Genomic DNA, 26,478 nt, shown 5'->3' on the forward strand with positions numbered 1-26,478 from the left:
GGGGAATCAAGAGAATTTGAATCTAAGGGGTGATATTCTGGTGGACTTTGGAATTTGACATTGCACTCATTTGGTGTTTCCAAGCCAGTCCATGTCACCAGTGCCCAGTGACACATCCTATGGCCCAAGCGCACCCTCGTATTAGGACAGCACACTGGTTCCTGAGGCTGGATGCTAAGTCAAAGGGCTTGCATTGGTTTTAAACTTGCAATCCCACTGAGAGAGATAGACACTGTCATAGCAGGCAGGCAAGTGAAAGGACACGCCAATAGTTGAGGTGTATTAGGTTGCCTACATTAGACTTATCAAATATGTGCAGGAGAAAAGTCTTCCCAGGAGTGGTGATGGAAACAGTAGATGACCTTCATTCTTGTGGCTCCATCATTTGGGTAAGAAGTCTCTGACATTGATGGCCATCTTCCTGCAATAAACTATCACCTGGATTGACTTAGCAGCCTTTGCACACCTTGGGGGTTTGCTTCTTTGGTGCCATTGCAAAACAATCCCGAATGGGGCTTTCAAGTCTCTAATTAGCTGCCTGACTTTGTGAAGTGGATCCAAAGCTGAGAAATCACCCTAAGAGGTTGGAATGCTGTCCTAACACAACTCATCCCTATTTTCCAGACATTCTATGCCTCCAACTCTATCCCCATGAAGGTGGAAAAATTCAGCTTGAGAATCACAAATGATTGGATTGTTGCAGGATCATATAAGACTATATGTTAGTAAATTATTTGAATCTAATAGTTCACTAAGCAATTATGGATCAGAAAGACTGTTTTATCTATTCACATTCCCAATATATTATCTCTTTGTTTTTGCATGAGTCTGGCCTTTACATCTCAATTACCCCATCATGTGTTGACCATATATTGTGTCAGGAAATACTTATTAAACCACTTTCCACAGAAGACATTTTTCTTTCTCATTTATAAGCTCTGATACCAGAAATAAGCCAGTGACTTCTCTATTCTGCCTCCAGTCTCCTTTTTGATTTATTACCAGAACTGGTCTGGTATGCACATTTGATCATAACTATCTCTATGTTTTTGAGGAAATACTAAACAGGTGAACATTCTGAGTGAGTGTAGGCACCGTGCCATCTTGTAGGTATTGATGGTAAGTTATGCAATCGTATTAAATCAGTTAGTCTGGTTGTAGACTTACTGCACACTTGGAAAGTATAGTTTATTATTTTACCTTGGTTGACTTGGCAAAATCATTAAACATTTATTCGCACTGAGTGATCCTGTGCTGCATTGTGGTAATGGCACTGACCCCCTTTCTCTTTTGTTGGTTTACATTGTGGTGCTTGGAGCCCTCTATCTATTCTAAATGCTGCCCTTATTTTGTCCCCTAATTCCTACAAAACATCCCCAAATTGGTATTTACAAATCTAGGAACTGTGCCCTGCCCTCACTGATATTTCCAGATTCTGAAGTTTATGCCCTTTTCTCAAAATGAAACCCCATACTGTAGCTTCTTTCAAGTTGTTACAGACTCTTCAGAGTACCAAGCAGCGTGCTACTTCTGCTCCTCAAACAGACAAGTTCTGAGTGAAGTATCTTTATAACCTTTGGAGCTCACCAGAATTAATGATGTTGACTAAGGAAATTAAACCAGGATCAGTGTTAGTGAATAATTTCACTTAGCACCCTTCTACCTTCTGTAAAAGAAAATCTAAGCTTCTATCCTGTTAAGATTTGTATGGATTACATCTTAATTGGGCACATAGGTCTTGGGGAAGTAATAATTTTACTTTTCATCCCTTGAGAGAAACATTAAGGCACTGTCCTAACGTATGTCTTTCCTTCTGGCTTTTTCACAGGAAAAGAAAATTTTTACAATCATTGGCAACTATCCAGTAATTAGAGCTAGCCTAAGGAGGAGGGGCTGGGCAGAGAGGATATTTGTAATACCAAAAGAAGTGGAACTCAAAAGTGGAGACAATGAAGGTATCGTGACTGAATTTCAGTCAGACAAATTCAACATTTAAGCACTTGAAGGAAGTGGAGAACAAAGGAAGGATTTGAACATTACTTCCCTGATTCCTTGGTTCCTGGTCACTTTGAGCCTGTCCCTCCCTCTCCTAATTGTTAGTCACTTCAATTTTTTACCCTCACTTTCATTGAAGGAATTTTTGGAAATCAAGTCAATGTTTGGTTAAGTTTCAAGATTTAATTTCAAGTTTTCCATAATTCTCGTCAAATCTGTCATAGGGTCTGGCTCAGTTCAAATGTTCAGAGGTAAACATCTTAATATACTGGCAACTGTTTTAAGGTTTTACAATTTAATAATCATACTTACAACAAAAAAACTATTCTCTATTTGAAGGCTAACGTCACAATGTAAGGTGTTGGTTTATACTAAATTGATCTGATTTACCCTTTAGTTATAATGCTGGTTTCCAACATAGAGTTGAAAATGTGTTGCTGGTAAAGCACAGCAGGTCAGGCAGCATCCAAGGAATAGGAAATTCGACGTTTCGGGCATATGCCCGAAACGTCGTATTTCCGATTCCTTGGATGCTGCCTGACCTGCTGTGCTTTACCAGCAACACATTTTCAGCTGTGATCTCCAGCATCTGTAGACCTCATTTTTTACCATTCCAACATAGAGTCCCTACAGTGTGGAAGCAGACCATTCAGCCTATCAATTCCACATCTCACTCCAAAAAGGATGCCCCACCCCCATAACCTTACATTTCCCACAGCTAATCCACCTACCCTGCACAATTTAGCACAGGGAACCTATCTGACCTGCATGCCTTTGGACTGTGGAAGGATACCAGAGCACCCAGATGAAACTGACAAAGACACAGGGAGAATGTACAAACTCTACTCAGATAGTCATCTAAGGCTGGAATTGAACCTGCGTCACTGGTGCTGTGAGGCAGCAGTGCTAATCACTGAGCCACCATGCTCCCCTGTTTCTTGTATGACAATGGTAACTAGCATTGGAAGATTCATGTGAAAGATGGGGTCAGGTACTTCAGCTGCCTTATTGATGCACTAGAACTCTTGTAATGCAATTTCCACGTGGGTAAAAAAATACAGGCTGTTGGCCTATTTGCCTGGTACAGGTGAGAGGAGGTTTCAAAGTGCCAATTGGAATCTTTGTGGACTTTTGTAATTTTGTCTCAGACTATTGATTAGAAATTTTCTCGACAATGGAATATTGCACATTTCAGATATGTTTGCTAAATAACTCCTAAATTAACCTGACTTTCATAGTTGACTCGGACTTGAATCGCCAGAACATCAAGATGTGGGCTACAAAGCAACTAACAAGGAATGAAAATATTAATCACGTCAATCGAGCAGGTAGGAGGCAAGGAAAAGTCCATAACAAATCTCATTAGAGCCTACAGCTTTTTTAAAATAAATGACTTAATATATAATTGGTGAAATGTCAGTTTTTTTGTCACTATGTCCTCAGTGATACAGTCCAAGTTACAGTCATTTGGGCAATTTGAGAGTATTTCATCACACTATAGCTGATTGTGTTTTATACATGGTAGACAAATTTTGGGAAGTTAGGACATGAGTTATCACCACAGATTACTCTGCTGCTGACTGACACTTGTCATCATATTATTATGGCAGGTTATATTAAGTTTCCATTCAGTTGTGGCTTTGACGTTGGGGAAATATTGTTGAATGTCAAAGGGAGGTTGTTGGAATCTCACTTGTTTGAGATAATCATTGACTGGTCAGGTAAGAGGTTAGAAATTGTGTTGGGAGTACTGTTCTGCTGCTGATGCCCCACAAAGCTTCCAAGATGCCCAGTTTTGTGCTGCTTGGTCGATTCTAGATCTATCTTATTTCGCATGGTGATAGCGTCATACAGCATGCTGACAGATATATGAACATTACTGTTTGGAACAGAATGCCTTTAATGTGAAGATGGGATTTCGTGGCAACAAGTCCTGCCTCCTAACGTTTCCATGGACAGATGCATGGTAATTGGTGAGGCTGCGATCAAGTCAATTGATCCCCGGTGTTGCTTCTTTCAGGACCAACTCAGCCAACCTGGAAACATTTATAACCTCTGCCCAGTGTCATTCTGTGCCTTTATTGCCCTTAATGCTTCTTCCAATGGATGTTCAACACAGTGGAGTAGTTGATCAGCTGACAATGGACAATAGATGGTAATCAGTAGAAAGTTTTCCTTGTGCGTTTGAACTGAAGTTGTGAGACTTCACAGGCTGTGGAGTTAATGCTGAGGACTCCCGCAACCAGTGACATTCAACTGTATATCACAGTGCTATTGGGAAAGGACATGCCCAGTACTGGTAATGAAAGAATCAGAGATTAAAGCAGTAAGCACTGGAGAAAATCAGTAGATCTGGCAGCATCTCTAAAGAAAGAAAGAGTAAATGTTTCAAAGCCAATGATTCAAAATGTTAATTCTGTTTCATTCTGCATAGCTGCTGCCAGATTGAGCACAAGTGACAAGTGATGTTTCACAAGGTTCATTGTTGGGACCACAACTTTTCACTTTCTACATTAATGATGTAGACAAAGGGACTGAGTGCATCCTGGCTAAGTTTGCAGACGATACAAAGATAGGTAGAGGGACACGCAGCACTGAGGAGGCAGGGAGGCTGCAGAAGGATTTGAGTAGGTTAGGAGAGTGGGCAAAGAAGTGGCAGATAGAGTACAATGTGGGAAAGTGTGAGGTCATGAACTTTGGTAGGAAGAATAAAGGCGTAAACTGTTTTCTGAATGGGGAGAAAATTCAGAAGTGCAAAGAGACTTGAGAGTTCTACTCCAGGACTCTCTCAAGGTAAACTTGCAGATCGAGTCAGTAGTTAGGAAGCCAAATGCAATCATGGCATTTATTTTGAGACAACTTGAATATAAAAGCAGGATGTACTTCTGAAGCCGTGTAAGGCTCTGGTCAGACCACATTTGGAATATTGTGCAGTTTTAGGCCCCATATCTCATGAAGGATGTACTGGTCCTGGAGTGTGTTCAGATGAGGTTCACAAGAATGTTCCCAGGAATGAAAAGGTTAACATATGAGGAACATTTGAGGTCTCGGTCTATTCTTGATAGTGTTTAGAAGGATGAAGGGGAATCTAATTGAAACTTACAGAATACTGAATGGCCTGGACAGAGTGGATATTGGAAAGATGTTTCCATTGGTAGGAGAGACTAGGGCACAAGGGCAAAGCCTTAGAGTAAAGGGAAGACCTTTCAGAACAAAGATAAAGGAGAAACCTCTTCAGCCAGAGAGTGATGAATGTATGGAATTCACTGCCATAGAAGGCTGTGGATGCCATCTCATGGAGTATATTTAAGACTGAGAAAGATAGGTTCTTGATTACCAAGGGATCAAGCGTTACATGGAGAAAGCAGGAAAATGGAGTTGAGAAACGTATCAGCCATGATTGAACAGCAGAGCAGACTTACATTCATAGAGATGGATAGCCTGGAAACAGATCCTTCAGTCTAACTTGTCCATGCCGACCAGATATCCCAACGCAATCTAGTGCCACCTGCTAGCACCTGGCCCATATCCCTCCAAACACTTCCTATTCATATATCCAACTAGACGCCTTTTAAATGTTGCAATTGTACTATCCTCCACCACTTCCTCTGGCAGCTCATTCCATATACGTACCACCCTCTAAGTGAAAAAAGTTACCCCTTCGGTCTCTTTTATGTCTTTCCCCTCACACCCTAAACCTACGCCCTCTATTTCTGCACACCCTTACCCCATGGAAAAGACTTGCTCAATTTACCCTATTCATGCCTCTCATGATTTTATAAACCTCTATAAAGGTCACCCCTCAGCCTCTGACACTCCAGGGAAAACAGACCTAGCCTACTCAATCTCTCCTTATAGCTCAAATCCTCCAACCCTGGCAACATCTTTGTAAAGCTTTTCTGAACCCTTTCAAGTTTCACAACATCCTTCTGATAGGAAGGAGACCAGAGTTGCATGCAATATTCCAACAGTGGCCTAACCAATGTCCTGTACAACCACAGTATGACCTCCCAACTCCTGTACTCAATACTCTGACTAATAAAGGAAAGCATGCCAAACACCTTCTTCACTATCCTATCCACATATGACATCACTTTCAAGGAGCTATGAACCTGCACTAAGTGGTTTCTTTGTTCAGCAACACTCCCTAGGACCTTACCATTAAGTTTATAAGTCTTGCTAAGATTTGCTTTCTCAAAATTCAGTACCTCACATCTATCTAAATTAAACTCTATCTGACATTTCTCGGCCCATTAGCCCATCTGATCAAGGTCCCATTGTAAACTGAGGTAACCTTCTTCACTGTCCACTACACCTCCAATTTTGGTGTCATCAGCAAATTTACTAACTATACCTCGTATGCTCACATCCAAATCATTTATATAAATGAAGAAAAGTAGTGGACCCAGCACCGATCTTTGTGGCACTTCACTGGTCACAGGCCTCCAGTCTGAAAAACAACCCTTTTGATGGGCTGAATATCCTAATTTCTGCTCCTATGTCTTATGGAACCTACAGTATGCTAAGTAGGGAGGCAAGGAGGAGGGCAAAGCATATAGCAACCAGTGGCTAGGGGTAGACTGGTGGATGGAGAGTGAGGAGGCTAATAGCAAAGAATGGCATCCAGTACGATAGCAAGGAGGGCAGGGGGTTGACCAGCAGTTGCAGGCAGTGGTGGAAGGTGGCAATTATGGGTGAGGAGACATCAAGAACAGACTCTCTATTTTCAGTTCCAGTCCCAGTGTGATTTGGCCACACAATGACAATATGAATGACACCAACTTCCTGTTTAGGTGTGTTGGCAGGAGATAGAGTCATAGAGATATACAGCATGGAAACAGACTCTTCGGTCCAACCTGTCCATGCTGACCAGATATCCCAACCCAATCTAGTCCAAGCTGCCAGCACCCGGCCCATATCCCTCCAGACCCTTCCTATTCATATACCCATCCAAATGCCTCTTAAATGTTGCAATTGTACCAGCCTCCACCACATCCTTTGGCAGCTCATTCCATACACGTACCACCCTCTGCATGAAAAAGTTGCCTCTTAGGTCTCTTTCATATCTTTCCCCTCTCACCCTAAACCTATGCCCTCTAGTTCTGGACTCCCCGACCCCAGGGAAAAGACTTTGCCTATTTATTCTATCCATGCCCCTCATAATTTTGTACACCTCTATAATGTCACCCCTCAGCCTCTGACACTCCAGGGAAAACAGCCCCAGCCTTTTCAGCCTCTCCCTGTAGCTCAGATTCTCCAACCCTGGCAACATCCTTGTAAATCTTTTTTGAACCCTTTCAAGTTTCACAACATCTTTCTGATGGGAAGGAGACCAGAATTGCACACAATATTCCAACAGTGGCCTAACCAATGTCCTGCACAGCCGCAACATAACCTCCCAACTCCTGCACTCATTACTCTGACCAATAAAAGAAAGCATACCAAACACCTTCTTCACTATCCTATGTACCTGCGATTCCATTTTCAAGGAGCTATGAACCTGTACTCCAAGGTCTCTTTGTTCAGCAACATTCCCTCGGACCTTACCATTAAGGTTTATAAATCTGGCTAAGATTTGCTTTCCCAAAATGCATGTTGAGGTCCCACCGAGATACTGTTATAAAAAGTAAACTACATTGATTTTACAGCATTCTCAAAATTGTGACAAAACATTGAAATAACTACACAGAGGCCAATATCCAACCATCCTTTATTCACTTGTGCACAGGCAAGAGCCAGTCACCTGAACAAAGGTGATACTAAATCTCTTGGTTATATTGGGCTTTCCTAATTGGCCAGATCAAAAACCCTAATCAAGAATCTCATAGTGAACAAGATCCAGCTGGTATCAATCACTAAGAACCAAAGACCAATTTAAAGCAGAAAAATAAGTATCAGCAGTAGATAATCCATTTCCAATTATTTCAGCTGTAACTGATATGCTAGTGTCTATCACTCGTTGTTAGTAAATTGATGTATTGATTAAAGAAGTTAAAAGGCTGCAATTTTGCATAGAACTTGTTACTGGATATTATAATGATTTATGTTACACTGGAGATGTATGGAGAAATCTTCTAGCAAATAGCTGCTTGAAAATAACTGACATTTAACAACAATTCAGGAATATACACAGCATGCCAGTGAATGAGGAACAGAAGTCAGGCATTTCCCTCACAAACATATTGGCTGCAAAACAATTAGCAGATTTCTTCTTGAAATCACCAGCTATAACCAGTCTGAAGCATAGCATAGGGAAAATGGAGAAGTTACACTGGACTACCTCTGTTTCTAGCTTTATTGCTGTTTATGTTGAGGAGGCTATGGCTCAACAGTGAAATATTGATGCCTAGAATTGGGAACTCCATTTATAGAGGGGTTCTAGTGTGAATCCACATTCTACCAGAATGTGGCACTGCACAATCATTCACCTTGCTGTAAATCAGAACCTGAGAAAATAACAAACCTGTAGTTTTACCACATTACCAAAACCCCAGTAAAGTGGCTCTCAGAGGCCTACCCTTTGTCTCCCATTATGCTTTCTATTGCCTCCAGTCTGGGAAAAATTGAGGCTAACTTCACCCCTCTCAAATCAAGCATTCAAGTCATTTTGGTTATCATGTCAGGTTCTAACCATTTTTTCCTAATCTTCTGAGGAATTCAAAGTCAGATTGTCACTGCTCCTTTTTTGGGTCCCATCAGGGTAAGTTCCTCATTTTTAGCTGACAATTCCAATCCTAGTTCCTTCACAAATGCAGAATGGCTTTCTCAGCTCCTTAGCAATTCAGAACCTTATGGTCAATTAGCAACCATGTAAGGGCTGCAACTCACTAACTCTCTGATTATCCACTTTCCTAGCAGGCAGAAAAAATGGGTAGTTACTTGACATGGTGAGCAAAATGACCTGAATGCCTGATTTGAGAGGGGTAAAGTTAGCCTCTATTTTTCCCAGACTGGGGACAATAGGAAGCATAACAGGAAACAACGGGTTAGCCTCTGAAAGCCACTTTAATGGGATGTTGTTAATGTAGTAAAATTACAGGTTTGTTCTTTTCTCAGGTGTTTATAAGCAGAGCTGTCTGGTAACACAATGGGTAAAGTAATAATATTGTTTCAACAGCAAGCAACTTTCACCAATAAAAGGGTTGTTCAACATTTTTCAAAATCCCTTCAATACTTTATTGGAATGGCTTAGCTATTTATTCTATCTGCTACAAAGCAAATACTGCTGGTTATGGTGTGGGAGATTTTGTTTATGAATTTGTCATTGCTAAAAAGTGAACTGTATCATGATGACATTACTCCCCTACACTTTAAAATGCCTGTCTGTCTAGTGACCATAAAGATGAAATGTAGCTCTTGGAGGTACAAATCTGAAAACCTCCTCTCAATTTTAAGTCTGGTTACCTGAATTCGTGATTGTTGTATAATTTGTGTGGAAGAACACTCTGGAGTCTCTCTGTCTCTAGTTTTCTATGAGTAGGGGATGAGGGTTATTACTGGAATGGTAAAATGTTTTACCAGAAAAAAGAAAATGTTTGCAACATAATTAATTAACGAGTTGGACCAAAGGGTCAGTTTCTGTGCTGTACATCTCTATGACTAGATGTCTATTGTTTAAATACGGTTGCAGCCAATATAAAGCTCAATTAAAAGTAATAATTATTGAAGATGAACTGCAAAATAATTTTCCTAGCCTTGGAGTCAGGGAAACAGACTGCTTGATGAATTTTGAAAATGTTCCTAATGTTGGAGATGGAAATTCCATGCATCACATTTTCTGTTATTTGCTAGCTCATTACTAAATGCAAGGAAACAGTTATAACTGGAGGAAAAATAACCATTTTACAGGACCTCATTTCAAATTAAATCAATTAAAAATAATGCATATTCTTATCTAAGCTGTTTGCAAACCGATATTCACTCCTGTCTAATTTAAATTACTTTTTTTAGTTTTAGATGACAGGCCTTTGGAGCTTCACAAAGCAGAGGATCCCTATTGTAACTTCGGTGGTTTACACAATGTTCATCTTTTAGTGGTATGGTAAAGATATGTACAGTATTTAACAATATTTTACTTTCTATCAAGGGAATCTGTCAGTTGAAATCTTTTCAGTGTTAGGAAACAGCTATTGATGGTAGATGGAATGGAAAGATAGTGTACACTTAGAAATGGAACAGAGTATCTGTTGAAAAAGCTGCCCCGAGATATACAAAAATAGCCCCCATTGACTCATATTCCAGAATTTCCTTTACTGACAGTGGTGAAAGATTCTTGCATCGACACGACAGACCCACTGAGACTAAAAATCATACCAATTAACCCAGCATCATGAAGAAGCTGGTTAAGTCTTGTTGGGATTAGAAAATATCATTTTACTGTCTTATGAAGCACCTGAATAACTCAGTGAATAACTTTATGCAATCATATGGAGCTCTAAAATTCCAGATTTGGTGGTTCCTGGTTCTCAAAAATAAAGCTGTGAATTTACCAGACTGGTAGCATCACTTACCAGAAAACCACAGCAGGAAATCTCAGTGGAGCAGGAATGTGCCTTCTTCTTGCCAATGCGTTCAATTTCTCAGAAAGATGCTAATATATGTATAAAGGCTTTAATAACATACTGAAGCATCCAATGCTGTTTACTTGTCTCCACTAATTGCCTAGAAATTACTGTGAGGTAAATATACTATTTCTGAGAAATCCTGAAAACTTAGCCTTTATTACCACTGCTTTCCATGCATAATGGGTACATCCATCATGAATTTGTATCCCTCAACGTTGTGAGACAATGAACGATAACCAATTGTCCAAAAGCTTGTGGGATAGTGGCATAACAAGTGGTGGAAAGACTTGTGTTCATATCTCAGTGTTGACGTTATTTTTCATTCCACCAAACACACAGTTTTTTTTTTCTCATTCTTTTTCTGCCCCCCAGAAAGAATGCCAATCTGGGGCAGCAGTGGTAGATTTCCAATGACCCTTCTGAGAGGGCACCTCTTCTTCTATGATCCTTCTGTTTATTAAATGTTGGTTTATGTCAGGTAAACATCTCTCCAATTCTCAGGATTCTCTGCTCCTTTTGGACTCCTCTCCACTTCCTCATGCCTGAAGGGATGTGAGAATTCCCATTGGTTGTAATGGTGGGCAACTGGTTGGTGGGGATCCTGCTCTGCTCTCAAAGCAAACCGAGAGAAATAAGCCAGGACACAGCCAGACTGAGGCATCAGGCAAAGAATGTGGTCAACTTTCCTTGATGGGAAGAAGATAATTCAAGTAATCGCATTCTTAAGTCATAAGAAAATAGCAGGCAGAGCCTACACTGAAATACATAAAGTGGGCCAAATGCTTTCATTTAGATTCCATCAGATCGTATCAAAGGTTTAAACCACACACAATCTGTATTTACAATTCTTAGCAAACACCATGGAATTGCAATCTTCAAATTCTCGTGCCTGTCAATCACCAAGGTGAAAGACATAATGTGGTAGCTAACAACCTCTCAAGTAGACACTGAAGGGTTTCAGGTTTATCTGATACTGGGAGTAACTGAGGGAGGAGTGAAAGGACTTCTTGGTGTTGATACCATCCTAACCTGTTCCTTTTCCTTATGTTAGCATGGAAGGGGAGGCATTTAACAAATGGTGATGGAATCTGCTTGTAGAATCTAACAGTTGTCAGAAATGTGCAGAGACCCAAAGTAACAGGGTGTACTGCTCACATTTTCTGCCCACCAGATGGCAATTATTCACTTCCACTCAGAGATGAATATTGAGCTACTCCTGTATGTTGTCATTTGAAGTTAATATTAAATGTTACATTAGAACAGTAATTTAGTTTGAGTTCAGATGAAGTTAATTGTACCTGGTCCATGGAAAGTGAGCCTTTTATTGATCTACATTTCCATGTCTTCTTAAGACCAACTTGCAAAATAATGCATTAAACTTTTTTCTATGGTTTGTTTTACTATATTATTTCAGTCAAACATGGTAGCAAAAAAAATGCCGTACTTCATCTGGACAGTACGAAGAAATGTAATTGACTGCAACTATTTACACAGTGACCAAATGATGAATCATTACGGCAGAAATGCATCTTTTACAACCAAGGTAAGCAATATTCTTTAGCTAAAATCCATTATGGTTTATCATTAATAAAAGAGGGCTGAACCTACCTGTTATGAAATCTTCATTATAGGAAAAGTGAAAGTTGTATTAGAACACATTTCTGCATGGGTTTCCTCCGTATGCTTCGGTTTTCTCCCACAATCCAAAGATGTGCAGGTTAGATGAATTGACCATGCTAAGTTGCCCATAGTAATCAGGGATGTGTAGGTTAGGTGCATTAGTCAAAGGTAAAATGTAGATTGATAAAGTAGAGGATGTGCCGGAGTGGGTTGCTCCTCAGAGAGTTGGTGTGGACTTGTTGGGCTGAAGGGCCTATTTCCACACAGTAGGAATTCTATATAAAAAACATACATATGTACATACAAACTATGAGCAGGAATAGACCATTTGGCCCCTCAAATCTATTTAACCAATTGCTAAGTTAAATCAGACAAGATCTGATTCTGCCTTCAATTCTACTATCTCCTAAATGCTTTGAGTCTCTTGTCAAACAAAAATCTATGTAATTCAATGACACAGCATCCACTGTGCTCTGGGGAAGAGAATTCTCAAGACTAACAACTTTTTGAGAGAAGAAAATGTCCTCATTTCCATTTTCAATGGCAGACCACTTATTTTCAAGCATTATCCATTAAGTCTAATCTTTTCTATAAAGGCAAACTTACATCCAGCATCTTTCCAGGCAAATACATGAATTAAGAGCAGGAACAGGCCACTAGGTTGTGCTCTGTCATTCAAAAATTGTGTTTTATTTTGGATGGATGGGTGTGAGGAAAGGTGGCAGGGTTGGATTGGGTAAGCATGGAACGGTGGTGACCTGTTTACTCCACATTCTGGCCTATCCCCTTATCTTTTCAACCCTTTGTCCTGCCATCCCATCAAGATAAATTGAGAACTTATTTGTTTCATTAAGTTTACCTTATCATTTTTCTAAACTCCAATGATGCAGGTTCAGTCTGTCCAACCTTTCCTCATAAGCCAATCCCTTCAGCTCAGCTGGATGCAGCTTCTCTGCACTGTATCTAATATATGATTTCCTTTAAGTATGGAGTCCAAAGCTATACACAGTATAGGTGTTGGCTTCATTATAATAGTTTTTTGAATATTATGCTTCCTTCACTCTTCATCTTCCTTCTCACCTTTCTTAGGTGCATTGTCTTCTAACCAATAACTCTGGTTGGTTTGCAACACAACCCGTTATCAACTGTTGTTAGTGTTTGTGGTCAGTCAGCGTGGAGAACAATCCGTTCCATTCAGTCAGGTGGAATTACAGTTCTGTGTGAGATGATTGATTTTTATGATCTTGTGAATCTCCACAAAGATTGTTGAACACAATTAAGTCAGAATGAGATGCAATTTTAATTTGAACAAATGTATGGAATGTATTTTGGAATAGGATGCAGTGATTCTATTTTGCAAGCTGTTAGTATGTTGTAGAATAGGTTGCTGCTGAGGCTTGTAGATACATCATCAGCTCCCTCCAATCACAGGGAGGAGTTATAAAATCATTCGGAACTGAGTGTGTCAACCCTACTAATATTATCAAACACACTAAAAGAAGGTGTCAACTAACAAAGGTGAAGACTAAAAGTATTTGAGACGAAAAAAAAAACACAGGAATTTGAATTTGTGTTGAAAAATTCGACATGGCTGTTTATGGCTGAAATTCTGCAGCCTTCCCATACTTTGCAACTGAAAGCCTACTGAAGGTGTAGCAATGAGTGAGTGAAGTCATATCCAGATATGTTGGATGTATCCATGTATGTCTTATCAATCAGATTTCATACAATCTTGTTTCGAATCACTTCTCAAAACAAAGCAAGGTCACCTGTGTCAAAGGAACGTTAAGTCAAGATAATTTCTCCCAGGCTGTGACCCTGCTCTGATTGAATGATTGCGGCTCCTACACCATGTTAAAGGCTGTTGCAGGGGTTTAGCAAAACCTGGACCCACAAAGGAATGTCTTTTACAGTTCATTTTGTAAAAGGGTCAATGGGGAATGATTTTCAACATTTTATTGCAGGTAGATCAGGATATAACTTACTTTCATGCTTTTTTTAAGCTAAAGCGAAAGTCAACATCCACCTTGCAGACAGAAAGGGAGTTGTGTTCAATTCAACCTGGACTGAATGGTTTGTAGAATACTGCCCATCTTTAGATCAGATTGCCACACAGACTCACAACGTTGGAATAACCCATTCATTTTTAAATAGCAGTTCCCAGGAAGGTCCATTCCCAAAGGACAGATCTATTGGACAAAATGTGGCAAAAGAAAAAAAGGCCAGAAATCAAATGACAAGCTTTCTGTCCTTCTGAAGGGTCAAAGCACATGGTTATTGTTGATTGATAATGTCTTTTGATGCAAGCATATAGAGCCTAAACTAATCTATCTAGGGTCAGAAGTGGTCTACATCAGGGAAATAGTTGATCAAAATAAAATGCTATCAAGCCCATTAACCTGGGCACTTTGAGACTTTGGTTTTGTTTGGAGGAAGTAAACTTAAATAGAAATGAGATTTGCTGTGATGGTTACTTTATATGCAATACTTCATATTATACTTATTGGCTGAAAGGACATTGGCTTGAAATTTGTAACTGTGTTGTATTTAAATGTTCATGAACTCACCTTTTGTAAAATTGCAGAAGTACTTGTGAGAGTAACTACAAGGATCATGATATCCAGTTCATAATAACAATGGGTATCATTATTACATTTCTTGTGGTGGTATAGGTGAATTTAGAGCAGTTTTGGAGAGTCCGAATCATGAGCAATACAAGGCTTACCAACAATGGTGAAAGCTGGCACTGAATTGGGAGAATATCTAGAATGGACCCAAAATTACAGGCCACTTTGCAGAATGTTTTTGAAGTACTTACCTCCCGAGCAGTTTAGATCCATTTACACAAGCAAGTTGCTTTTGTGGATTTCCTGAGTTAAGGCCTCCAATCAAAGTGAAGCTATTTATAACAAATCCAATTCAAAGACAAGTAATTTTTATGAGTATGATTTAGTGCACCTACTTTCTCAGGTTAGTTGGCATTGCAGACAGTGTCGATGAAAGCACAAAATTACCAAGTGTGAGGTTATCCACATTGGACCAACAAAGGATAGATATTGGTACTTTCTGTATGGTATGAAATGAAATACAGTGCATGTTCAAAGATACTTGGGGATTTGAGGCATAGGTCTTTAAAATGTGACAAACAGGTGCAGAAAATAATCAGAGAGACAGTGAGGACTGCAGATGCTGGGGAGTCAGAGTTGAAAAGTGTGGCACTGGAAAAGCATGGCAGGTCAGGCAGCATCCGAGGAACAGGAGAATCGATGTTTTGAGTGTGGGCATTCCTGATGAAGGGCCCTTGCCTGAAAAGTCAACTCTCCTGCTCCTTGGATCCTGCCTGACCTGCTGCGCTTTACCAGTGCCCCACTTTTCGACACAGCAACTAATCGTGAAAGCTCATGGATTGCTGTCTTAGTATGTAGAAGATTGAAGTACAAGGATGTGGAAGCTAAACTGCAATTAAACAAATCCCTGGTTAGACCCACTTGGAGCACTGTGAGCAGATCTGGGCACTGCACCTTCGGAAGGATTTATTGGCCTTGGAGGGAGCACAACATAGATTTACAAAAAAATGATACCTGGACTTCAGGGGTTAAGTTATGAGGAGGCATTATACAAATTGAGCCTATTTTTTCTAGCATTTAGAAGCTTAAATGGTGGTATGAAAGAAATCTTCAAGATAATAACAGGAAAAGAGATGGTAATAGAGATAAACTGTTTCCACTGGTTGGGAATTCTTGAACTATGTGTATAGTCTGAGAATTAGGGCCAGACCATTTAGGCGAGATGTTAGGAAGCACTTCTACACACAAGAGTTGTAGATGTTTGGAATCACTTCTACAGTGCATGCAGGATTAATTGTTAATTTAAAATCAGAGACTTTTTTTTAAACAAATATTCTAAGGGATATGGGCCAAACAATATGGAGTTAAGCCAGCTATGATCTCATTGAATGGTGGAATGGCTGAATGGCCTACTCCCATTCCTATGTTCTTGTGTTAAATGACATAAGTTATCCAGCATCCAATACAATGACCTTAATGTTACACTTAACTAAAACTAATTCTATTAAACAGTATCTCCATTTGACTAGAGTCATAGAGTCATAGACATGTATAGTGCGGAAACTGACCCTTTGGTCCAACTCGTCCATGCTGACCAGATGTCCCAATCTAATCTAGTCCCACCTGCCAGCACCTGGTCCATATCCCTCAAAACTCTTCCTATTCATATACCCATCCAGATGCCTTTTAAATGTTGCAATTGTACTAGCCTCCATCACTTCCTCTAGCCCATTCCATACAGGCACCATCCTCTGCATGAAAAAATTGCCCTTTAGGTCTATTTTAGTCTTTCCTGTCTCACCCTAAACCTATGAGTGCGGACTCCCACCTTCCTAAGGAAAAGACCGTGTCTATTTATCCCATCCATGTCCCTCATGATTTTATAAACCTCTATAAAATCAGTCCTCAGCTCCAGGGAGAACAGCCTGATCCTGTTCAGCCTCTTCCTATAGCTTAAATTCTCCAACCCTGGCAGCATCCTTGTAAATCTTTTCTGAATCCTTTCAAGATTCACAACATCTTTCCAATAGGAAGGAGATCAGAATTGCATGCAATATTCCAACAGTGGCCTAATGCTCTGACCAATAAAGGAAAGCATACCAAACACCTTCTTCACTATCCTACCTACCTGCAACTCTACTTTCAAGGGCCTATAAACTTGCACTCCAAGGTCTCTTCGTTCAGCAACACTCCTGAGGACTTTACCATTAAGTGTATATGTCCTGCTAAAATTTGCTTTCCCAAAATGCAGTACCTCACATTTATCTAAATTAAACTCTAATTGTCACTCCTCAGCCCATTGGCTCATCTGATCAAGGTCCCGTTGTAACCTGAGATAATCTTCTTCACTGTCCACTACATCACCAATTTTGGTGTCATCAGCAAACTTACTAACTCTGCCTCAAATGCTCATGTCCAAATCATTTATATAAATGACAAAAAGTAGTGGACCCAGCACCGATCCTTGTGGTACTCCACTGGTCACAGACCTCCAGTCTGAAAAACAACCCTCCACCACCACCCTCTGTTTTCTACCTTTGAACCAGTTCTGTATCCAAATGGCTAGTTCTCCCTGTATTCCATGAGATCTAACCTTGCTAACCAGTCTCCCATGGGGAACCTTGTCAAACGCCTTCAGGAAGTCCATATAGATCATGTCTACTGCTCTGCCTTCATCAATCCTCTTTACTACTTCTGCAAAAAACTCAATCAAGTTTGTGAGACATGATTTCCCATACATAAAGCCATGTTGACTATCCCTAATCAGTCCTTGCCTTTCCAATACATGTACATCCTGTACCTCAGGATTCCCTCTGACAACTTGCCCACCACCGATGTCAGTCTCACTGGTCTATAGTTCCCTGGCTTGTCCTTACCACCTTTCCAAATAGTGGCACCATGTCAGTCAACCTCCAGTCTTCTGGCACCTCACCTGTGATATCAATAATACAAATATCTCAGCAAGAGGCCCAGCAATCACTTCCCTAACTTCCCACAGAGTTCTTGGGTACACCTGATCAGGTCCTGGGGATTTTTCCACTTTTATGAATTTCAAGACATCCAGCACTTCCTCCTCTGTAATATGGACATTTTTCAAGATATCACCATCTATTTCCCTACATTCTATGTCTTCCATGTCCTTTTCCGGAGTAAACGTTGATGCAAGATATTAGTTTATTATCTCCCTCATCTCCTGCTCAAAAAGGCCATTCAGCTCATCACATTTTGCCAGTATTTTGATTTGAATACCAAATAAATCTCACTCCCCCTCATTTTTGCCACACCTCTACAAATGTTATTTTCCCTCTCAACTCTATGTTTGATCTACCTTTGAACATTACTGTTGAGTCAGTCTCCACTCCCCTTTCAGGTAATGCATTCCAGATCATATCAACTAACGCTATCTTATGCTTAAAAATATTCACCTAATCTCCAATCTGGTTCTATATATTTTTATAACTTCTTGTAAATAGCTCCCAGAATCTCTATGCTCTGCCAATTTTGGCCACTTGATCATTTCCTGACTTCAGACAATCCTCCACTGGCAGCTGTGCTTTGAGTAACCAAGAAATTAACTCTGGAATTCCCTCCGTAAAAGTTTCTGCCTCTCCAATCAATATTGCTCCTGTAAGAAGTTCTTTAAAACTTACCTCTTTAAAACCTCATATTTTCTATTGTGGATCAGGAATAAATTATGTCTGATGGCAATTGTAAAATACACTGGTATAATTTATTATCTAAACGTTGCTATATAAATGCTAGATGTTTGTTCTTATATTTTGAGAATTACTTTCAATCTCTGTCCACTGGCTACTGATTCCATTGGTCAATTTCCTTATTTTATTAAAATACTTCAAAACTTTAATGGAGAATAATCCCAGTTTATTCTATCTCCTTACATATCCGAACTCCATCATCCTGCTCATATTTTTGTAAATCTCCTCCGCACCCTCTTTTTATTTAAAGAAAATGGCCTTGAACTATTCTGTAACATTTCCACTCTCTTTGCCTTATAGAAAGCTTTATATCTTCCTCTTTAACAAACTTGGCTGCCTGTGCAATATCCTGTTTCAAAATGTCACAGCTGGCCTGTAACTCAATGTTTCAACCTAAACTACACAGCAGTAAATTGATGGAATTGGATTGTCAAACCCCACATCCCACCCACATTAATGTTATTTACCATGGGGCAAGGCTAAACAAATTTAATAACAAAATCAGAAAGTGCTGGAGAAAAATAGCAGGCTTAGCAGCATCTGTAAAGAAAAAATAATATTGAAATAAAGTTAATATTGAGCAGACTTTTCAGAATGGCTGCGAATTGTACAAACACCACAGTTAGGTGGTGCAAGGAACACAATGTGCAAATGTCATTTGGAAATGACAGAGGTATGTACAAATGGTACAATTGTGCCCTAATCAGACAACAGGACTTTATGGTAATTGTCACAAAATCCCGCGACTCTGACTTGCTTTTGTAGCTAAAATATTTATATGGCTGTTCCAGTTCAGTTTCTGGTCATTGGGAATCCCCACAGTTTTGATATTGGGAGAATCTGTGATCACACTGCCAACGAATGTCAAGGGGTGATGGTTGGATTCTGTCTTGTTGGAGATGATAATTCCCTTTCACTTATGTGATGTGCATTTTGAAAGTTACTACTTATCATTTTAAGCTTCAATGTTGTCCAAATCTTGTTGTATGTGGAAATGGACTGCTTCAGTATCTGAGGATTTGCAAATGGTTCTGAACATTGAAGTCATCAGCAAACATCCCTATTCTGACCTTTTGGTATAGAGAAGGTCAGTGATGAAGCAATCAACAGTATTTGGGCCAAGGACACTACCTTAAGGAACTCCTGCAGAGATGTCCCCTGTCTGAGATGACTGATTTGAGGATTGTACATCTTTAAAAGGCAGTGGAGATGGAATTCTTTGAGTATTTTAAATCTAGAGTTTGATATATTCATCTAAGCAAAGTGATGGAATATAATCAATGGTAGATGGAAATGTGGAGTTGAGTTTGCAATCAAATCAGCCGTGGTCTTATTATATGACAAAGTAGGCTTGTGGGGTTTATTGGCCTATTCCAACTTTTAACTCATACATTTGTATGACTCCCAGCAAATACAACCACCTTTTTTGGCTTCATCGATGACTCCAATCAGCGGAAAGCATTCACCAATTCCCATTGGCTCCAATTTTGCTTGGGCTTCTTGACACAGCAACTAAGTCCCATACTGTCTTGATGTCAAGGGGGGTCACCCTTACTTTCCCTCGAGTTCAGATTTTTTTTTCATGTTTGAACATAGTTGTAGTGAAGTCAGAAGATGAGTGGGCCTGGCAGATCCCAAAGTGAACATCAGTAAGCAGATTACTGTTGAGTGAATGCCACTTGATAGGCATCATTTTCCTGATGATATAAAGTAGACTAATGGGGCAGCAACTAGCCAAGTTAGATCTGCCCAACTTTTTTATAGACAGGTCATACCCAGGCAATTTTCCACATTGCTGGCTAGATACTTGTGATCTGAAAAATGTGTTGCTGGAAAAGCGCAGTAGAATCGACGATTCGAGCAAAAGCCCTTCTTCAGGCTTATGCCTGAAACGACGATTCTCCTGTTCCTTGGATGCTGCCTGACTTGCTGCGCTTTTCCAGCAACACATTTTTCATCTCTGATCTCCAGCATCTGCAGTCCTCATTTTCTCCTAGATGCTTGTGGTGTATATGTAACAGCCTAGTTGGTGTTACAGCTAACTCTGGAACGCCAGTCTTCAACACAATTGCTGGAAAATTGTCACGGATTATGATCTTTGCAGTATCCAGTATACTTAACCATTTCTTGTTATCACATGGAATGATTTGACTTGGCTCAATGCTGGAATCTAGAGAGCCCCCTTACAATTACTGGGACAGAAATAAGCCATTTAGTCTGTTGAGCTGTTCTGCCACATAATGAGATCTTTGCTCATCTGTGATGTAACTGCATTTAGCTCCTGTTGCTCTTCTGCCTTATCCCTGATTTGAAATGTATTATTGATGTAGAAGTTGCTATTTATGTAAGTGTTTCAAAGTTCTTTCACCCTTCCTGTGTAGATGCTGGGGACTTCAGGTGGAGGGCCAAGATAGATCATCCACTTGGCACTTCTGACTGAAGATTGTTGCAAATATTTCAGCCTTGTCTTTTGCGCTGGTGTACTGGGCTCTCCCATCATTGACAGGGAGATATTTATATCTCTCCGCCAATGAGTCATTTAATTGTCAAATATTCATAATTGAATGTGGCAAGACTGCAGGACTTAGATCTGAACCATTGGTTGTGGATTAGCTTGGCTTCTCGATAACATGCTGCTTCCATGGTTTGGCATATAAGTAATCAGTGCTATAAATTCTCAAGTTGACACCTCATTTTAAGTTTTACACAATGCTGTTCCTGGCAATCACTCCTGCACTTTTCATTGGTTCTTTGGCTTGGTGGCAAGAGAGAATGAAGGCAAAGAAATGGGACATGTTTAAATAATGCATTCATAATTAGCTGGAGGAGGCAGAATCTAATCTGTTTGCTTGGATTTAATCTAAAGGCACATTTTCATTGCTTTCAAACATCATTTTAATTCAGGAAGACAGTTATTTAGTAATACACAGTCACATGTACACAGTAGTCTCATTAGCTGCATGATTTTAAAGAAGTAAAATCAATGATAGTCTCGGTTATTTTTAAACACTAAAATGTCAATGTCTCTGCAGCAGTGTTAAGTTCTCATCCAATTATCCTCACATAATATTGAGCCATCATGTGTTTTTGAGTTCTACTAATCCCCAGGATTCCTGGCCAAACCTGTCAAGCAGGTTGCCACAATTATAATGCAATAAGCTTTGTCAAGATTTTATGTCAATTTTTTTTATAATGGAGCCGATGCCTGTCCTCTCCTGTTGACTGTCAGCTGCATGTAATTTCTGATATGTCACTGGCTTTATATGTATTTATATGCTACAGTAACTACGAGACTTTATCTTACTATAACTGGGAAATATGGATGACTTGAATTAGTGGTCGTAATGTGAGTTTTAGCGTTAAATACAGACACACAATCTATTGTAACAAGGGACATGGGTTGGATTTTCATTGCAGGGTTCTGATCAGGGTTGAACTGGAGATATTAGTGATGTGACTCAAGAAGTGACTCTGGAGGAGGTGACCTCAAGTGGCTACATATGGGAGCTCCATCCAATTAAGGCCGATATAAGACCCCAGAGGCTGTACTGCCTTTAGGAAGCATTCCAGCTCTGAATGATGATCAGTTATACCCTGAAAGGTGGGCTCTGATGATAGGGGTAGGAGCAAGAGAAGGCATCTCACGATAGAGGCAGCCTCTGAAGAACATTTGCAGATTCATAATTCTAAAGTAACCACAGTTGCCAGGCTCTCATCGTGGAGGACTGCATATGCTGGCAACCAGAGTTTAGATCAGAGTGGTGCTGCAAAAGCACAGCAGGTCAGGCAGCATCCGAGGAACAGGAAAATTGACGTTTCGGGCAAAAGCCCTTCATCAGGAATGGAGGCAGGGAGCCTCCAGGGTGGAGAGATAAAGTGGAGGCATAGCTCTTCCACTGACCAGCCAGTTTTTGTAGCTCTGATCCAAAGGTAATGCTCTATGTAGGAGGTAGAAATTGTCCTTGCAGTATGGAATACTGGGCCCGTATGGTCTTCTGTCAAGAGGCCACCTCTGTGTCTCAACAAGACGGCCTGCAAATTGCATATATAGGACATCCATATTAGCCATATTTTTTTAATTTCAAAAATATACTTTATTCATAAAATAATTTGATGGTCTGTAAAGTTGGACATGACATTCATATGTAAACATTTCATTTCTTTACATACCGAAACAGAGTAATCATTTCTATTTACAGGTCTGTACGATTACAATTTTAGCTGTTGGGTCAGCAGAGTCCAAATGACTGCGTGGACCCCCTGTTCTTCTTTAGGCAGGCAGATGTTACACGGTGGTCTTTCCCCACCGCGCCTTGGCGGCAGCTGCCCCAAGCTTCAGCGCGTCCCTCAACACGTAGTCCTGGACCTTGGAATGTGTCAGTCTGCAACACTCATTCGGGGTCAACTCCTTCAGCTGGAAGATCAACAGGTTTCGGACCGCCCAGAGAGCGTCCTTCACCGAGTTGGTGATCCTCCAGGCACAGTTGATGTTTGTCTCGGTGTGCGTCCTGGGTAACAGGCCGTAGAGCACGGTGTCCTGCGTCATGGTGCTGCTCAGGATGAACCTCGACAAACACCACTGCATTCCTTTCCAGACTTCTTCTGCATAGGCATATTCCATAAGGAGGTGTGTGACAGTCTCGACCCCACCCCGTAGCCGCTTCGAGGGCAGCGTGCGGTGCGGCTGAGAGTCCGGGCGTGCATAGAGGATCTCACAGGCAGTGCCCTTCTCACTACCAGCCAAGCCATGTCTTGGTGCTTGTTGGAAAGTTCTGGCAATGAGGCATTCTGCCAAATGGCTTTGACAGTCTGCTCAGGGAACCGCTCGATAGGATCTGCCCTTTCCTTTTCCCGAAGGGTCTCAAGGACACTACATGCTGACCACTTCCTAATGGACTTGTGGTCAAAGGTGTTTTTCTTCATAAACTTCTCCACGAAGGACAGTGATATGGAACGGTCCAACTACTTGGAGCGTTCCGCGGCAGCGAGGCCAGGCCCATCCTTCGCAACACCGGGGTTAGGTAGAACCTCAGTACGTAGTGACACTTAGTGTTTGCGTACCGGGGATCCACGCACAGCTTGATGCAGCCACACACAAAGGTGGCCATCAGGGTGAGGGTGGCATTGGGTGTATTTTTTCCCCCGTTGCCCAGATCTTTGTACAGCGAGTCCCTTTGGACTCGGTCCATCTTTGACCTCCATATAAACTGGAAGATGGCCCGAATGACTGCAGCAGCACAGGTTCTGGGAATAGGCCAGATCTGTGCCACGTATAATAGTAATGATAGTGCCTCACACCTGATGACCAGGTTTTTTCCCGTGATGGAGAGTGACCGTAGCTTCCATCTGCCCAGTTTCTGCCTCACTTTGCTGATACGCTCCTCCCAAGACTTGGTGCATGCCCCAGCCCCCCTGAACTTGTGGTCAAAGGTGTTTTTCTTCATAAACTTCTCCACGAAGGACAGGTGATACGGAACGGTCCAACTACTCGGAGCATTCCGTGGCAGCGAGGCCAGGCCCATCCTTCGCAACACCGGGGATAGGTAGAACCTCAGTACGTAGTGACGCTTTGTGTTTGCGTACCGGGGATCCACGCACAACTTGATGCAGCCACACACAAAGATGGCCATCAGGGTGAGGGTGGCATTGGGTGTATTTTTTCCCCCATTGCCCAGATCTTTGTACAGCGAGTCTCTTCGGACCCGGTCCATCTTTGACCTCCATCTAAACTGGAAGATGGCCCGGGTGACTGCAGCAGCACAGGTTCTGGGAATAGGCCAGACCTGTGCCACGTATAATAGCAATGACAGTGCCTCACACCTGATGACCAGGTTTTTTTCCCGCGATGGAGAGCGACTGTAGCTTCCATCTGCCATTTCTGCCTCACTTTGCTGATACGCTCTTCCCAAGACTTGGCGCATGCCCCTGGCCCTCCATCAGGTGGTTGGTCCTGATGGTGAAGGGGATCGAGGATTGGTCGGCCCAGTTTCCGAAGAGAATGGCCATGCTCTTGCTGCAGTTTACCTTGGCCCTCAAGGCCCGTTTGAACTGGTCCCATATGCACATGAGTCTGCGCTCGGACAGTGGATCCGAGCAGAAAACGGCGATGTCATCCATGCACAGTGAGGCCTTGACCTGCAGTCCCCAGCTGCCAGGAATAGTTACCCCTCTCAGGCTCACATCCTTCCCGATGGACTCGGCAAATGGCTCTATGCAGCACACAAACAAGGCAGGAGAGAGAGGGCAGCCCTGCTTGACTCCAGATCTGACTGGGAAGCTATCTGATTCCCACGCATTGATTGAGACTGCACTGACAATGTTGGTGTAGAGCAGTCTGATCCAGTTGCAGAGTCCCTCCCCAAAGCCCATTTTGGAGAGAACATCTCTCATATACCTGTGTGATATCCTGTCAAAGGCTTTCTCCTGGTCCAGGCTGATCAGATGGGTGTCCAACCCTCTGTCCTGCACGTAGGTGATCGTATCCCTGAGGAATGTGAGACTCTCAGTGAATTTCCTGCCTGGTACAGCACAGGTTTGGTCAGGGTGAATCACTGACTCCAGAGCAGACCTGACCCGGTTGGCGATTACCTTTGACAGAATTTTGTAATCCGCATTCAACAGTGAGATTGGTCTCCAATTTTTGAGTTCCTCCCTCTCCCCCTTCCGCTTGTAGATGAGGGTGGTGATGCCTTTCCTCATGGATTCACTCATGGTACTTGCCAGAAGTATACTGACATACACCTCCAGCAGGTCCTGGCCAATCAAGTCCCACAGAGCAGAATAGAGCTCGAACGGTAAGCCGTAGCTTCCGGGAGTTTTATTCTTTTAGAAGGACTCGAGGGCCTTGGTCAGCTTGTCTAGAGATAGCGGCTGGTTCAGCCTCTTGCATGCTCTGTCGTCTAAGATAGAGGACAGGAACGACTGGGAGGCTGCGCTGTCGATCGTCTTTGCGTCATACAGACTGGCATAGAAGGATTTGCTGATCTTCATGACGTCAGCCTGAGATGACGTTATCGAGCCATCTTCTTCCTTCAGGCTGCTGAGCACAGAGCTCTCTTTGTGCACCTTCTGGAAGAAGAAACGTAAGCATACCTCGTCTTGCTCCACCGAGCGGACCCTGCACCGGAAGATTATCTTGGAAGCCTCCGAGGCAAAGAGCGAGGCTTGCTGGCCCTTCACCTCCTTGAGGTCCTCCATGACATCGACCCCCATCGTCTGTAGCAGCAGCAGGTTCTGCATACTTTCCTGGAGCTGGGACAGTTTTCCCCGCCTCTCTCGTGCCTCCTGAACACCTTTGAGGATGAAGAAACTCTTGATGTTCCCTTTTACTGTTTCCCACCAGTCCGCTGGGGACTCAAAGAGGGGCTTCATGGTTCTCCAACCTACGTAGTCCTCTTGAGCTCCTCAATGTTTCCCGGGTTCAACAGCTTTGTGTTCAGCTTCCACATTTCCTTGCCAGCTCGTTGCTCGTCCTGTAGTTGACAGTCGGCCAGCAGGAAGCAGTGGTCAGAGAAGAACACCAGCTTGACATTGGTGGATCTGACCAAGAGCATTCGGGACACAAACAGGTAATCTATCCTTGAGCGGATAGACCCGTCTGCCCATGACCAGGTGTATCTACGCTGCGCTCCGTCTGCAGGCATGCTGAAGACGTCGTGCAGCTTGGCTTCTTTTACTGTGTCCATCAGGGCTCTGGATGTGGCATCCAGTTTACTGTGGGCTCCCCCCCACCCCGCCGCCCACCGCCGGATCGTCCATCTGCATCAATGATACAGTTGAAGTCTCCAGCCAGAATGACCGGCCTGGACGTAGCCAGCAACAGTGGAAGCTGCTGCAGGACGGCCGACCGTTCACTCTTACCAACTGGGGTGTACACATTAATCAGTCTCAGGGGAGCATTCCCTTACGTGACATCAGTGACGAAGAGGCGCCCGCCCACCATCTCCTTAACCTCAGAGATGGTGAAGTTGCCTCCTCGCAACAGGATACCCAGGCCGGAAGCGCAGCTATCATTGC

General features: G+C 42.0%; 1 protein-coding gene across 1 annotated transcript in view; it reads left to right on the forward strand.

Annotated features, from left to right (window-relative positions):
- Positions 1–311: 311 nt before the first annotated feature.
- LOC132826604 (protein monoglycylase TTLL8-like) overlaps positions 312–26,478 on the forward strand; it is a 65,128-nt gene continuing 38,961 nt past the window's right edge. The window contains exons 1-6 of the mRNA XM_060842560.1: positions 312–389; positions 1,829–1,955; positions 3,234–3,323; positions 3,606–3,716; positions 9,946–10,031; positions 11,974–12,102. Of these exons, the coding sequence (XP_060698543.1) occupies positions 312–389; positions 1,829–1,955; positions 3,234–3,323; positions 3,606–3,716; positions 9,946–10,031; positions 11,974–12,102 (621 nt within the window). The remainder of the gene's footprint in view (positions 390–1,828; positions 1,956–3,233; positions 3,324–3,605; positions 3,717–9,945; positions 10,032–11,973; positions 12,103–26,478) is intronic.

Source organism: Hemiscyllium ocellatum, chromosome 23 (genome assembly GCF_020745735.1).
Source record: "Hemiscyllium ocellatum isolate sHemOce1 chromosome 23, sHemOce1.pat.X.cur, whole genome shotgun sequence".
Lineage (NCBI taxonomy): Eukaryota > Metazoa > Chordata > Chondrichthyes > Orectolobiformes > Hemiscylliidae > Hemiscyllium > Hemiscyllium ocellatum.